General features: G+C 48.3%; 1 protein-coding gene across 2 annotated transcripts; it reads left to right on the top strand.

Annotated features, from left to right (window-relative positions):
• Positions 1 to 58: 58 nt before the first annotated feature.
• On the top strand, positions 59 to 14,619 carry lysmd1 (LysM, putative peptidoglycan-binding, domain containing 1). 2 transcript variants are annotated; one of them, XM_059979984.1, is made up of 4 exons: positions 59 to 303; positions 4,724 to 4,936; positions 10,431 to 10,690; positions 12,822 to 14,619. In XM_059979984.1, the coding sequence occupies exons 1-4, from the start codon at positions 103 to 105 to the stop codon at positions 12,958 to 12,960; spliced, it is 813 nt and encodes a 270-aa protein (XP_059835967.1). In that variant the 5' UTR covers positions 59 to 102; the 3' UTR covers positions 12,961 to 14,619. The 2 variants fall into 2 exon arrangements, with proteins under 2 accessions (XP_059835967.1, XP_059835968.1); XM_059979985.1 differs by lacking the exon at positions 4,724 to 4,936 and having other exon boundaries at positions 61 to 303.
• The last annotated feature ends 1,266 nt before the right edge of the window (positions 14,620 to 15,885 follow it).

A 15,885-nucleotide genomic window follows, 5' to 3' on the forward strand; every position in this document is an offset into this window, starting at 1 on the left:
CAGGAGCCGGAAACGGATGTGGTGTCGGAGCGTCACTAACTACAACCCCCAGTGTGCCTCGGGGCGCCCGCCCCTCTCTGGTCCAGAGAGCTGCGGCTGTTGATGGCGACTGGCGGCGGGGCCGGCGGCGGCTCTTCGGCGGCGAACGAGTGCGGGGCGTTGCGGGCTTCAGTGGCTGGTCGTACCCGCTCGTACGGCAGCACTGCCCGGCGCCCCGGCTCGCCCGTCTGTGGCCGGCACCTGGAGCACCGGCTGCAGCCCGGCGATACCCTCCAGGGGCTGGCGCTGCGATATGGAGTGACCGTGAGTACGGGGCGCTGGGGTCAGGGGTGTGTGGCGTGGCTTCTGTGCAGTGAACTGGATAACAGAGCAGCAGTGGGGTCAGTCGGCAAGAAGGTGACGGGCTGAGGTTATCCTCTTCAGAGAAAGTGTAATGAGGCAAATTGTTATTAGTAAGGGGTGAAATGCCACAAGGTCGTAACGAGGGTCAGGTCCCCATTTGGCACCAGGGACCTTTTCAATCGTCTACAACACTGGGGCAGGAAAGCAGCATCCATCATCAGGAACCCCCACCACCCCGGACATGCTCTCTTCTGGCTGCTGATCAGGAAGAAGGTGCAAGAGCTTCAGCCTCACCAGGTTCAGAAACAGTTATTACCCCTCAGTCATCAGGCTCCTGAACCAAAAGGGATAACTTCACTTGCCCCATCACTGAAATTGTTCCTGCAGCCTATGGAGTCACTTTCAAGGACTCTTCATCTCATGTTCTCTATACTTATTGCTTGTTTATTTGTTATCATTTCCGTATTTTTGTAGTTTGTTGTCTTTTGCACACTGATTGAATGTTCAAGTTGGTCGGGTTTTTCATTGATTCTATTATGGTTATTATTCTGTTACTGATTGATTGAGTATGCCCCAGGAAACTGAATCTCAGGGTTGCTTATGGTGACATAAATGTATTTTGATAATAAATTTACTTAAACATTTGTTAATACAGATCATTGTACAGTGCATTGAGGTAGAACAAGTTATATCAATAACAGAATAAAGTGTTACAGCCACAGAGAAAGTGCAGTGCAAATAAGCAATAAGGTGAAAGGTCCTAACGATGAGGTCAAGACTCGTATCAGGGGCCTTGTCAATAGTCAAAAATAGTGGGGTAGAAGTTGTCCTTGAGGCTGTTGACAGTTGCTTTGAAGTTTTTGACACAGTAGTGTAGGGACTAGAGGAATGCTTTACAGATTCCCATTGCGGGTGTTACATGTCCTGAGGGGGCTTTAGGAGAAATAGAGTGTGTTCGAAATTCTTGGCTGGCCAGAAAGTGGCACCCTAACAAGGCATGAGACCTGACTGACTGTGCCAACTCACTGCCATCGTCAACATCCGATAGGCATTTCCAGTTGCTGTACATTCTTTTATTTTAATTTAGCCCGGTATATGATGGATAAATGTGTAATGCGTGACTTCAGTGAGTTCTAATCCTGCTAAGAAACAGAAACTGCATCATTGCAATGTTTTGTCCGGCTTTATTCTGCTCCCGTCAGATCAACGATGCCCTGTGTATCTTACTTATAACACTAATACTGTCATCTAATGAAGCTTGAGACCATCAAGGTTGCTGGAACACTTCCATAATACACCCTGAAAAGGCTACTTATAGTATTACTCAGTTCCAGAAGATGAAAGAAGCTTTTGAAAAGTGTTGCACACTCGAGTCATTTCACAAGATGGTTAAAAATCACCTTGAGTGGTCTCATTGCTTCTTATAACATTTCCAAAATGATAGCAAAGTGTGGAAAATCTCATACAATTGGTGAAAGATTAACAATACCTGCTGTATCAGAAGTACTCACCACTGTTCTCAAAATGGATCCCAGTATTTCAAAATCAATTCCTCTGTGTAATAACACTGTAGCTCGTATTGATGAAATGAGTTAAGACATTTAGTATCAACTATGCACAGAGCTACAAAAAACTGTGCAAGACAGCGAGGCATTGCTAATGACGTATGTATGGTTTATCAAAAATGGAAAAGTTTATGAAGAGTTTTTCTATTATAAAAAGTTAAAAACAAATATCGTCGATGAATCAATATGTGACAAGCTCAAAATGTATATTGAGGATAAAAGTATTCCGATTAGGGACATGACTTCTTGTGCAACAGATGGAGCACCATATATGACAGATTGCCACGCTGGTTTAGTGGCGTTTGTGATAAAAGAAATTCCGGGTCTGTTTGCAATCCGTTAGGTAATTCATCGCCAGCATCTCACAGCCAAAAACCTCAGCCAGCGACTTTTTTTTCCAAGCATTACTCTTGTAATGTCTGCTATCAACAAAATAAAAGCTCATCCATCAAGTCGCAGAATATTTTGTCATTTACGCCAAGATAATGGTGAAGAGTTTGAACACTTGCTTCTTTAGACTGTAGTGTGTTGGCTGTCAAGAGGCTGCTGCTTAAAACATTTCTTTGATCTTTTTGACACTGTGGTTGAATTTTGACAAGAGCTTGGGAAACAAGATTCAACTTCTACGTGGAGATGTGTCAAACCTAGCCGATCCGTACGACAAAATGAACATTCTAAATATAAAACTGCAGGGTGAGAATTTCATTTTAATCCAAGCAAAAAGTGCAGTGTTTACTTTTGTCCAAAGAATTGGAAATATATCAGAAAAGCATTGGGAGAAGAATGTTCTCACATTTTCCCTGCATGGAAAGTATGCAACTCCCTTTCACAGACGGTGATTTGCAAGAGTACTGCTTACACCTGCAATAACTGAAAAAGGATTTTCAGAATCAATTCAAGGAATTGAATGATCTGGAAATTTCAGGCTGGGTAATTAACCCATTTCTTTCCAAGGAAGAAGAACTGGAAGAGAGATTGCAAGAAGAAATTATCGAAATTCAGAACGGTGAAGCAGCAAAAATGCTTTTCAAAAATGTTGGCTTTTGTGGTGTGTGGCTAGACTGTCACATGAAGTTTCCTGGTCTTTGGGGATGAGCCAAACTGCTCTTCATTGCATTTCTATCCTCTTCCTTGTTGAGAGAGGCTTCAGTGCAGTGAACCACATCCTCACAAAAAATAGAGACTGCTTTGGACATTGTTACAGTGGGGACTTCAGGCTTTGCTGTCACAACTTGAACCAGATATTTCAACTCTTGCTAAAAACCACCAAGCTCAAGGATCACAGTGATATTGAAGCTGCCGCACAGTCCACAGATACTTAGAGACAAATAAAAATTTAAAGCAGAATCATTTTTCTCATGTTAGTGTATGATAGACGTGATTTTACACTGTGGGAGCACCGGAAAGTATATTGTGCCTAATAAAGGCTTTGGCAAGTATGAAGGTGCTTTAGGGGAACATTGGGCTAAAAAGTGTTTACAGTATCAGTTCCTGTTGTCCGTGACGGTGGAAGTTTCCTCCAGCCTTCCAAAGATTTGAGGGTCAATGAGCTGACAGCTCGGCAACACTTGGGGGCTGACCCCCAGCAAGTCCTCGGATGACACTTTTTACGATACGTTTGGATGTATGTGTGGCCAAGCTAATTTTAATCAGGTAGGGTTAGATCCCACAACAGCAGGTTCAGGAACAATAACAACCATCAGGGCTCCTGAGAAGTTCCAGAACGGAATCCTCAAACTACAGACTCACTTTCAAGGACTCTTTGTTCTCAGTGCGATTTTTTTTTCATTTGTGCAGTTTGTCTTCTTTTGCACATTGCTTGTCTGTTTATGGAGTTTTTCTTAAAATTCTGGACTCTTGTCTTTTTCTTGTAAACGCCTGCAACATGAATCTCTAGGTTTTATATGGTAACAAACAAACAAACAATACTTTGATATCCCTCCAAACACCTTTTAAACAAATTGTACCTCCTCTGGCAGCTCCCTTCCCTCTGGATGGAAAAACTGGCTCCTCTTGTCTAGTTCCAGACTCCCCTGATGAAAGAGCTCTATCTACACCTCCTCATAAACCTGTGTCACAATGATTTAGTATTGTCACAAGCATCGGGGCACTGCATCACAGGCACACCATGTCAGCTACGTGGATATTTACAAGAGAAAAGCAATTTAAACACAATTTACACAGTCCTTACAACAAAACCCAGTGGATTGTAGTGCACTGTGATGGATATTGCCTTTCTGAGGTGGTAACACCTGTGGGCACCACTGATTGTGGGGTGGGTTGCACTAACTCGATCTCGTCACCTACCTTGTTTTTCCCCTTGCACCTTACTGCCTGCACTGCACCCTCTCTGTAACTGTGACGCTCTATCCTGCATTCTGTTATTGTTTTCTCTCGTATGACTTCAGTGCTCTGATGTGATGGAATGGTTTGTCTGAATAGCACGCACAACTGAGTTTTTCACCGGGCCTCGGTACATACGACAATAACCCTGGCTGCTTGCAACGTGGTCTGGTACGGAAACTCAAGCACCAAGGATTAAGAGCCACGGGCACAGCCCTCCTCACTATCGGCTATATCTCAAGAAGGCAACGTCCACCATGAAAGATGCCCGCTATCCGGGCCAGGCCATCTGCTCCCAGCTCCCATCGGGCAGGAGGTACAGGAGCCTGGAGTCCGATACCACCAGGGTCAGGAACAGCGACTTCCCGTCAACCATTCGTTTCCTGAACCGACCGGCACAACCCCAAGCACCATTTCTTTTGTTCTGTGTTCTTTCTTGTAAATACTGTTGTTCATTCCTCCATGCACAACAGTGGGAACCGTACACAGAGGGCTGGAGGAAGTCCGCAGGGCAAGCAGCACCTACAGAGGGAACGGAGAGCCACGGAGGGCTGGAGGAAGTCCGCAGGGCAAGCAGCACCTACAGAGGGAACGGAGAGCCACGGAGGGCTGGAGGAAGTCCGCAGGGCAAGCAGCACCTACAGAGGGAACGGAGAGCCACGCTTCGGGCCGAGACTCTTCACCAGGTCCTCCAGCATTTTCTGTGCTTGTTGTTCAGGATTTCCAGCGGCTGCCGAATCTCTTGTCTGTGATTTGCACCACAATAGATGTCTTTTTTGTGTTCAGTCCTTCCCGTTAAAACTTTTTGTTTCTGTTGTGATGCTGCTGCAAGTAGGTTTTTCATCGCATGCCAGTAAATCAGAATTAATTTATTTCTTGAGATGCAGTGAGGAACAGACCCTTCAAGCCATGCCACCCCAAAGCTCCTGATTTAACCTGAGCCTAATCAAAGAGGACAATTTACAATGACCAATTAACCCTACCAAGCCGTAGGTCTTTGATGGTGGGAGGAATCTGGAACACCCACACAGTCAATGGGAGAACGTATAGACTCCTTACAGACAGCGGCAGGAATTGAACCTGGGTTGCCTGTACTGTAAGGTGTTGTACTCACCACTAGACTACCATGCCACCTCAGTCAGAATCTCTTTATTGCCAGTAAGAGAAACATACCAGGAATGATTGTGGTTCGGCGGCAAGCATAAAACACAGGACAACACAATAGCAACCGACAATCTGCATGACAATAGTGCAAACAGCAACAAGCAATCTACAGGCAGCAGAACGGTCACTTGTACAAAGATCAATAATCAAACTTAAATGTGAACATGTGAACAGACTCAGTACTGCTCACCGGAACAAGGAGGCAGGAAGGACCATTTGACAGATAAGCTTGACTGTAAGTAGAGCATTCCAACAAACAGCACAAGGTTAATGTGACAAACGCTTGGGCGGGGTAGTCTTGAAAAGGTAAAGAAGAGCTCAAAACACAAAATTTCCATTCCCCATCCCCATTCCTGATGAAGGGTCTCAGCCTGAAACGTTTGGCTACTCCTTTCTCATGGACTCTGCCTGACCTGCTGAGTTCTTCCAGTGTTGTGTACGTATTCTAAAGAAGAGGTCTACTTGTCACGTGTACACCAAAACGTACGGTGAAGAGTGTCGTAGACCAACATATTCTGAGGATGTGCTGGGGAAGGGGGAGGCAGACTGCAAGCATCACCCAGCTTCTGGCGTCAGTGTGGCATGCCCACAGCTCACTAACCCGTGCACCTTTGGAACCGGAGCACCCAGAGGAAACCCAGGAGGTTACAGGGCTTATGTTAGCATATAGTACCCTGAGATTTGCTGTCTTCCAGACATTTAGAGGATAAAGAATACAATAGAATATTGTGAAAAACAAAGACAGACAAACAACCAATGAGCAAAAGAAGTGAAATTTCCAGCCTGTCGTCCATAGAGGCCATAAGACGTGGGAGCAGAGCAAGGCCATTTGGCCCGTCGAGTCTGCTCTGCCATTCATTCATGACTGATCCTCTTTTCCCCTCCTCAGTCCCACTCCCCAACCTTCTCTCCGTTATCTTTGATGCCAAGACCAATCAAGAACTTATCAATCTTTGCTTTAAATACACCGAACAAGCTGGCCTCCACAGCTGCCTGTGGTAATAAATTCCACAAAGTCACCATTCTCTGGCTAAAGGAATTCCTCTGCATCTCTGTTTAAAATGGACACCCCTCCATTCTAAGGCTGTGTCCTCTTGTCCTAGACCCCCTTCCCAACATGGGAAACATCCTTTCCGTGTCTATTTTGTCTCGGCCTTTCAACATTCAAAAGGTTTCAGTGAGATCTCCCCCCTCATCCTTCTAAATTCCAGCAAGTACAGACCCAGAGCTATCAAACGTTTCTCTTATGATAACCCTTTCTTTCTCCGAATCGACCTTGTGAACCCCCTCTGGACCATCTCCAATGCCAGCACACGTTTTTTTAGATGAGGAGCCCAAAACTGTTGATGATACTCAAGGTGAAACCTCACCAGTGTCTTAGCATCACATCCCTGCTCTTGTATTCTCGACCTATGGAAGTGAATGCTAACAAGGCATTTGCCTTCCTCACCACCAACTCAACCTGGAGGTTAGCCTTTAGGGTGTTCTGCACAGTGACTCCCAAGTCCCTTCGCTTCTCAAATGTTTGGATTTTCTCCCTGCTTAGAAGATAGTCTGCACATTTATTTCCACTACCAAAGTGAATGGCCGTGCATTTTCCAACACTGTATTTCATTTGCCATTTCCTTGCCCATTCTCCTAATCTGTCTAAGTCCTTCTGAAGCCTTCCCATTTCCTCAACACTACCTGCCCCTCCATCAATCTTTGTGTCATCTGCAAACTTAGCACCAAAACTATTTATTCCATCATCTAAATCATTGATAAACAGCATAAAAAGCAGTCCCTGTGGAACACCGCTAGTCACTGGCAGCCAACCAGAAAAGGATCTTTTTATTCTCACTTGCTGCCTCCTACCAGTCAGCCAATGCTGTAACCATTCCAGTGATTTTCCTGTAATACCATGGGCTCTTAACTTGATAAGCAGCCTCGTGTGTGGCACCTTGTCAAAGGCCTTCTGAAAATCCAAATACACAACATCCATTGCATCCCCTTTATCTATCCTACTTGTAATCTTCTCAAAGAATCCCAACAGGTTTGTCAGGCAAGATTTCTCACCAAGTACTCCATCACCTCATCCTTAATAATTAACTCCAACATCTTCCCAACCACTGAGGTCAGGCTAACTGGTCTATAATTTCCTTTCTGCTGCCTTCCTACTTTCTTACAGAGTGGAGTGACATTTGCAATTTTCCTGTCCTCTGGCACCATACCAGAATCCAATGATTTTTGAAAGATCATTACTAATGTCTCCACAATCTCTACCGCTACCTCTTTCAGAACCCTAGGGTGCAGTTCATTTTTTTATGCGCCTTCTCCCGTGTAATAGTAACTGCACTCACTTCTCTTCCCTCACTCCTTCAACACCCGGCACACTGCTAGTGTTTTCCATCAGAGAAGACGGATGCAAAATACTCATTTAGTTTATTAGCCATCTCCTTGGCCCCCGTTATTATTTCTCTGGCCCCATTTTCTAGCGGTCCTATATTCACCCTCATCTCTTTTATTTTTTATATAAAAAGAACTTTTTCTGTCCACCTTGATATTGTTTGCTAACGTTTCAAATTTCACCTTTTCCGTCCTAATGATTCTTTTATTTTCCCTCTGTAGGTTTTTAAAAGCTTCCCTATCCTCTATTTTCCTGCTAACTTTTGCTTTGTTGTCTGCCCTTTCCTTTGCTTTGACATTAGCTTTGACTTCCCTTGTCAGCCACGGTTGTACTATTTTGCCATTTGAGTATTTCTTTGTTTTTGAAATACTCATGTCCTGTACCTTCCTCATTTTTCCCAGAAACTCACACCATTGCTGCTCTGCTGTCATCCCTGCCAGCATCTCCTTCCCCTTTACTTTGGCCAGCAACTCTCTCAAATGACTGTAATTTCCCTTACTCCACTGAAATACTGTTACATCAGACTTTACTTTCTCCCTGTCAAATTTCAAGTTGAACTCAATCATATTGTGATCACTGGTTCCTAAGGGTTCTTTTAGCTTAAGCTCCCTAATTGCCTCCGGTTCATTACATAACACATCCGGTGTAGCTGATCCCCAAGAAGGCTCAACGACAAACTGCTCTAAAAAGCTATCTCTTCGGCATTCAACAAACTCACTCTCTTGGGGTCTATTTCCAACCTAGTTTTCCCAATTGACCTCCATGTTGAAATCTCCCATGACTATTATGTTTTAACACGCCTTTTCTATTTCCTGTTGTAATGTGTGGTCCAGATCCCAGTCGGGAGGCCTGTATATAACTGCCATCAGTGTCCTTTTCCATCAGGATGCAGTTTCGCAACTCAACCCACAAGGATTCAGCATCTTCCGAACCTATGTCACATGGTTTGATGCCATCCTTTACTGGCAGAGCTACGCCACCCCCTCTGCCTACCTTCCCATCCCTCCGATACAGTGTGTAACCTTGGACATTCAGCTCCCAATGGCAGCCATGATTCAGTGAAGGTCACAACGTCATACCCGACAACCTGTAATAGTGCCACAAGATAATCTACCTTATTTCTTATACTCCGTGCATGGAGATACAACACTTCGATACTGTATTTGTTACCCTTTTTGATTCCTCATCCCTAATGGACTGGTACTCACCCTGCTGGCTGCAATCACGTCCTATCAGCTGCCTGCCCTTCCATGCTAACTTTGTTTTTTTACCATCTGTCCTAACCTTCACTCTAGTTCCCACCCTCTTCCAAATTAGTGTAAACCCTCCCCGACGGCTCTAACAAGCCTACCCAGGAGAACCCCTTGGGTTCAGGTGCAACCAATCTCTTTTGAACAGGTTGTACCTCGCCCTGAAGAGATCCCAGTGATCCAGGCGCCTGAAGTCCTGCCCCCACCCCCCAGCCAATCATGTGGGACAGGCAGCAATCCAGAAATTACTTCCTGGTAGGTCCTGCTGCTCAGCTTTCTACCCATGGGTCCACGGACTCCTCGGTTAATGGCAGGGTCCGTGGCCTAACAAAAGGTTGGGAACACGTGATCTAGGGTAATGACTGTTCCTGGACCTGGTGGTGTGGGACTTTATGTCCAATGGCAGTAGAGAGAAGAGAGTATGGGTGAATGAGGGGAGTCCCTGGTGATAGATTCTGCTTTCTTGTGGCAGTGTTCACTGTACAATGCTGTGCAAAAGTCTCGGACACATTTAAGTAACTAGGCTGCGTACTGCTGCTGCAAAGAAAACAAACTGCATGACGTGAGTGATGATAATCCTGATTCTGATTGGGGTCTTTTGTGAACTGAGAGTGGGAAGGGGTCAGGGAGAGGGGAATCATGTTTGGGAAAAGAGGGAAGGGAGCAGGCAGCACCAGAGAGATACTCTAATGATCATAAACCAGTTGTTTGGAATCAAACAACCCTTGCCTGGTGTCTCAGGGCTGGGTGTTTCTACACCTGTGCCAATCCCCGCACCTGGCACCCCTTCTCTGCCACCTCTCCCATGCCCCTCCTGTGACACTCCACCCTCACTATACTCGGCGCCCTTTGCTCCAGCCAGATTTACAAACTCACCGTGTCTGAGACTTTTGTACAATACTGTAGATGTGGGGAGGGCTTTGCTTGTGATGGTCTGGGCTATATCCACCAATTTCTGTAGGCTTTTCCATTCCTGGGCATGCCAGGCTGAGATGCAGCCTCTCCGGATACTCTCCACTGTGCATTTGCAAAGTTTGTCAAAGTTTTAGGTGACGTGCCGAGTTTATGCAAACTTCTGAAAAATTAGAGGCAGTGTTGTACCTTCTTTGTGATAGGGCAGACCTGCTGGTCCCGGGACAGGTCGTTGGATATGTTAATGCCAAGGAATTTAAGTGAGGACTGACTGTACAAATGAGAGATGTACAACATACTAACTCCTTAAGGTCGGCTGCTGAAATTGAACCTTGATCTTACAGCTGCTACTGTAAAGCATTATGCTCACAGCTTTGCTACTGTGCCACACTACGATATGGGGCCAACTGGTCTTGCTCCCTGTTCTGTTCTTATTTCTGTTGTCTCTTTCTTCTCTCTTGATTGTAGACAGAACAGATAAAGAGAGCAAATCGCCTCTATACCAGTGACTCCATCTTCCTCAAAGAGGTCTTGATAATTCCCATGGCTGGCAAGCAGGAAAACAACGGGACATGGGCGGAGAGCCCGCAGGAGGGCAGCCCTGCAGGGCGACCAGAAGACAGCCCGACTCCAGAAATGTCCGCCTCAGAGTTCCTCAGGAAGATCGATGCCCAGATCACGCAGTCCAAAGCAGCCGCGCTGAAAAAACTGAGGGACGACGGAGACAGGTAGGTCGGTGCAGGGAGGGACAAGAGCACCGTGGGTCAGACTCCACAAGTACCCCCATCCGTGGGACTGGGAAATTCACACATTTCTACTGTAGAACAGACAGGGAAGCTCCCTCCACACCGTCCCATCACACACTCCCGGGGTCAGACACAGAGTGAAACTCCCTCCACACCGTCCCATCACATACTCCCGGGGTCAGACACAGAGTGAAACTCCCTCCACACCGTCCCATCACACACTCCCGGGGTCAGACACAGAGTGAAACTCCCACTACACCGTCCCATCACACACTCCCGGGGTCAGACACAGAGTGAAACTCCCTCCACACCGTCCCATCACACACTCCCGGGGTCAGACACAGAGTGAAACTCCCTCCACACCGTCCCATCACACACTCCCGGGGTCAGACACAGAGTGAAACTTCTCCACACCGTCCCATCACACACTCCCGGGGTCAGACACAGAGTGAAACTTCTCCACACCGTCCCATCACACACTCCCGGGGTCAGACACAGAGTGAAACTCCCTCCACACCGTCCCATCACATACTCCCGGGGTCAGACACAGAGTGAAACTCCCTCCACACCGTCCCATCACACACTCCTGGGGTCAGACACAGAGTGAAACTCCCTCTACACCGTCCCATCACACACTCTCGGGGTCAGACAGCGAGTGAAACTCCCTCCACACCGTCCCATCACATACTCCCGAGGTCAGACACAGAGTGAAACTCCTTCCACACTGTCTCATCACACACTCCCGGGGTCAGACACAGAGTGAAACTCCCTCCACACTGTCCCATCACACACTCCCGGGGTCAGACACAGAGTGAAACTCCCTCCACACTGTCCCATCACACACTCCCGGGGTCAGACACAGAGTGAAACTCCCTCCACACTGTCTCATCACACACTCCCGGGGTCAGACACAGAGTGAAGCTCCCTCCACACCGTCCCATCACACACTCCCGGGGTCAGATACAGAGTGAATCTCCCTCCACACCGTCCCATCACACACTCCCGGGGTCAGACACAGAGTGAAACTCCCTCTACACCGTCCCATCACATACTCCCGGGGTCAGACACAGAGTGAAACTCCCTCCACACCGTCCCATCACATACTCCCGGGGTCAGACACAGAGTGAAACTCCCTCTACACCGTCCCATCACACACTCCCGGGGTCAGACACAGAATGAATCTCCCTCCACACTGTCCCTTCACACACTCCCGGGGTCAGACACAGAGTGAAGTTCCCTCTACACCGTCCCATCACACACTCCCGGGGTCAGACACAGAGTGAAACTCCCTCCACACCGTCCCATCACACACTCCCGGGGTCAGACACGGAGTGAAACTCCCTCCACACCATCCCATCACACACTCCCGGGGTCAGACACGGAGTGAAACTCCCTCCACACCGTCCCATCACACACTCCCGGGGTCAGACACAGAGTGAAGCTCCCTCCACACTGTCCCATCACACACTTCCAGGGTCAGACACAGAGTGAAGCTCCCTCTACACCGTCCCATTGTGCCTGATACAAAGCCCCATTGACAGCACAATCCTCTCTGTATCCTGTTACCCAAACCCATGACTTTTAGATTGCTCTCTCATTAAGAAAGTACGGATTCAATGAATCCATGACTAATCCCGATCCTTTCACACAGCTGCCAAGACAACTGGTGTGTTGGGAAGGCAGGAATTTGTTGGCGGAACACTCCCATTCTGATTGCAAGGACCAACAATGAACTTCAGTCATATAGCACCTGTCTAGTCACTGCATTTCTCACTTTAGTCCTGGGACACCTTGCGAGGTACTGAGATAGGGGACCGGTCACTCGGTGGTAGTGGGCGCTGGAATTTCAGGGCTCAGAGCCCAGGCATCTAAAAGCAGGGAATAGGAGGGGGAGCCGAGCACAGGTGGAGTTAGTGTTGAGGTACTGGTTAACAGAGTGCTGGTGATGGAGGCTTCACTGTACCTCCTCCCCCTCTCGGCTGACTCTTGGAGGTGAGAGAAATGGGTCTACAGCTGGATTTAATGCTGGTTTTCTTGGTTAGACTTCTTATACCCTCGCCGCAACCCTCCCGAGATTGTTGCTAACACTGTTTCATTCTCCCTCTTCCCCCAGGTTTGACGGGAACTCCCCCTCCGTTCTGTGCAGGCCGTTGCCCACGTCCCAGCGAGCTCTCCTCGGACCCGCCCGCCTCACCAAAACAACCCGGGTGACTAGCCTGCAGGACACAGAGGATGAGATCTTTCACCTTTGACCCTGGGTAGCCACCCTTCCCAACACTAAAACGCTTCCACACCTGCCCCACCGTGAAGGTGACAGTCTGAGTCACGGCCGGGACGGTGGGAGAATTCCGTCTGGGGTATCCAGAGATGGTGCCGGAGAAGGAGGAAGGTCCTGAGTGAGCCGGGCTCACGGGGGAAGTCTAGGATGGAGGTGTGTCTCTTTCTCTGTGCCATGTGTGTGTGCGTGCGCCTTTCCCTCCTCCTGTGTGTATGTCTCTCCCCACAACCCACCTTACTCTCTCCCTCCCTCCCTCTGTGCCCAAGTATGTGTGTGTCTCTCTTCTCCCCCTCCTTGGCCCTGTGTGTGTCCCCCATCATTTCTCTGTGTAGAAACGCTGTTTCCTGGGAGAGGCTGTGTTTGTATCTTCACCTATGCATTATTCCTCCCCCCCCCCCCACTCCACCCATCCTGCCTGCAGTGCTGTACCAGCCAAATGTTATCCTGCAGAACCGCCCCTTCATGTGTCCTTCTCCCCACCCTTGCACAGTGTTGTCGTGGAGACTCTGCCCCTCCCCGGCCCCACCCCTTCACCCTGTCAGCACCTGTTCACTCTCCAGCCCCTCCACCCCAGCCCCAGCAGATAAGGAGTTATGTGGGGGGGGGGGAGCGGAGAATTGGACTTTGTCTCTGCCCCGACACGTGTCTGTCACCAGCCTCTCCCTACTCCATCAGCTCTTGAAATGGATGGGCGTCCATCTGTGCTAACTCATAGAGGTCCCAGCACTACACCCCACGCCCAAGCGCATACAGAGTGAACACGCTCTCTTCCCGTCCTTCCTCCTTCCCCAGAGACACATCTGTTATCCTCCAATTTCTGGCTACGTTCCGAATCACTTTGTTGGGTCTGGACCAGGCTGGGATTGGGACGGAGGTGCTGAGGTCTCCAAATGCTGCTCTCCAATTATTGACCCCACCCCAAGGCAAGGCTCCTCTGTCTCTTCATTGTTTACAGTACCCCCTCCCTGCCTTGCTGCTAAATCCTGGAGACCCCCCCCCCCCCCCCAGTCCTTCTTGTTGATGGGAAATGTGCAATATGGAATAGTCTTCCAGAAATCAGCGTGGTGAGGGGTCTGCAGTCTCGAGTGGATTGATTGCTGAACCCAGGATTCAGTCCCCTTCTCTGCAGGGAGCCAACAGCTGCGTTTGGATCACCTGCTCTGAGCTCGGCGCCCCCAGCCCTCACAAGTTGCCCTGCACTCCCCTCCGAAGTCAGACACTCACTCTGCTGGATCGGAGCCTTGGAGAGAGGATGAACGCAGAGGAGAGATCGCTTGAGGTTTTACATTACCTGCTGCCTCAGTCTGTTTAACTCCTGGCAAGTTTTGACCCTCCCCACCCCCCCCCCCCCAGACTACTGTAGGGGAAGGGACACCCCACCCCCTTGAAATTTTATTTATTGAACTGTGAACGGTTTAAATAATGAGCAGTGAGGGCTGTCCAGCAGCCAGGAGCCAGCGTGCTTGGAACCTGAACGCACGGGGAAACCCAAACGTCGCTAGGAAGACTGGAACGCCTTTCAAAGGCGCTTGCTCTCTGCAGTGCCTGTAAATAAATCCTTTCAGGGACCCACTGTAAGTCAATTGCTGTATGGAATACTTTGATACCTAATTAAAAATTATTTCTGCCAAGCTCTCTGTTGTCTGCTTAAAGCACTCTTGAACAGTGTTGACTGTTAGCTGGTGAAAATTGCCAGAGATGATGCAGCTTACTTGTAGAAACTTGCCCTGTCCAGTCACCCACCCTCATGGTGGTTCCTGTTTGTGAGGGCCATTCCCTTGTACTTCAGGGGACCTGGGGTGGAGGGCATTGCGTAGAGCGGTGCCCCTTAGTGGGTGTTTGAGGCGCCAGGTGATTTTCCCAGCCACTGTGTTCTTGGGTGTCAGCGTTCCAGAAGATCTGTTGTGTGCCCAGCACAGTGATACAATCACAAAGACACACCAGTGGTTGATCTCAAAATGGTGGTGCAGGCTCGAAGGGCCGAATGGTCTACTTCTGCACCTATTGTCAGGAGATTGAGGCAGTTTGGTACGCCACCAAAGACTATCACATTTCTACAGGGGTATAGCGGACCTTTCCTAGTGACTGCCATCGAGGAAGCAGTACAAGAGCTGGAGATCCACACACGACAAATCAGGAACAGCTTCTTGCCCGCTCAAAGCGCTGGAGGAACTCAGCAGGTCAGAAAGTATCGACAGAGAGGAATAGATCCTGATGGAGGGTCTTGGCCCAAAACATCCACTGTTTATGCCCCTGCCTGACCTGCGGAGTACCTCCTGTATGTTGCTCAGGGTTACAGAATCCTGTATGATGGGATTGTGTCCTGTGTTGACAGTTTCCTTGTCTCTGCCATTTGAATGTTCCAGGAACACTTTTGCACTGGCCATTCTTGTAACTGACTGTTTCTTTATGTCTTGCACTGTACCCCTGCCACAAAACATTAAATTTCATGGCACACAGAATGTCGGTGATGATAAAGCTGATTCTTGTCACTTCTGTTGCCTGGAAGGGATGGTGTATTATCACACGTGCCTGGAGGGTATCTGGGCACAGCACATACCTGGAGTGGCTGCTTCTCCCTTTTGGTGACATTTACCCCAAGCCTCTGAATACTGGGTGACCCTGTGCGGAGAGGATAGGTCCTGCGGTTGACCAAACTAGCTACCTTTGGGCCATGGAGGCAGGTAGCCAAGGCCACTGGCCAGCTATAATGGGAACGAGAGCTCATGGAGTCTGTTCCTGGAACAATGGAAAATTGTAAATAGTTCTGTTCAGCTGAAGTTTCGTTATTGTTGTAGCTTGCAGAGACATAATGTAGTGCTGTAGTATTTATAATAAACTTGTTACGGTAAAATAAAACAACCAGTCACGGTCTGAGACTCCACACCATCCCATCACA

Source organism: Hypanus sabinus, chromosome 9, assembly GCF_030144855.1.
Source record: "Hypanus sabinus isolate sHypSab1 chromosome 9, sHypSab1.hap1, whole genome shotgun sequence".
Taxonomy (NCBI): domain Eukaryota; kingdom Metazoa; phylum Chordata; class Chondrichthyes; order Myliobatiformes; family Dasyatidae; genus Hypanus; species Hypanus sabinus.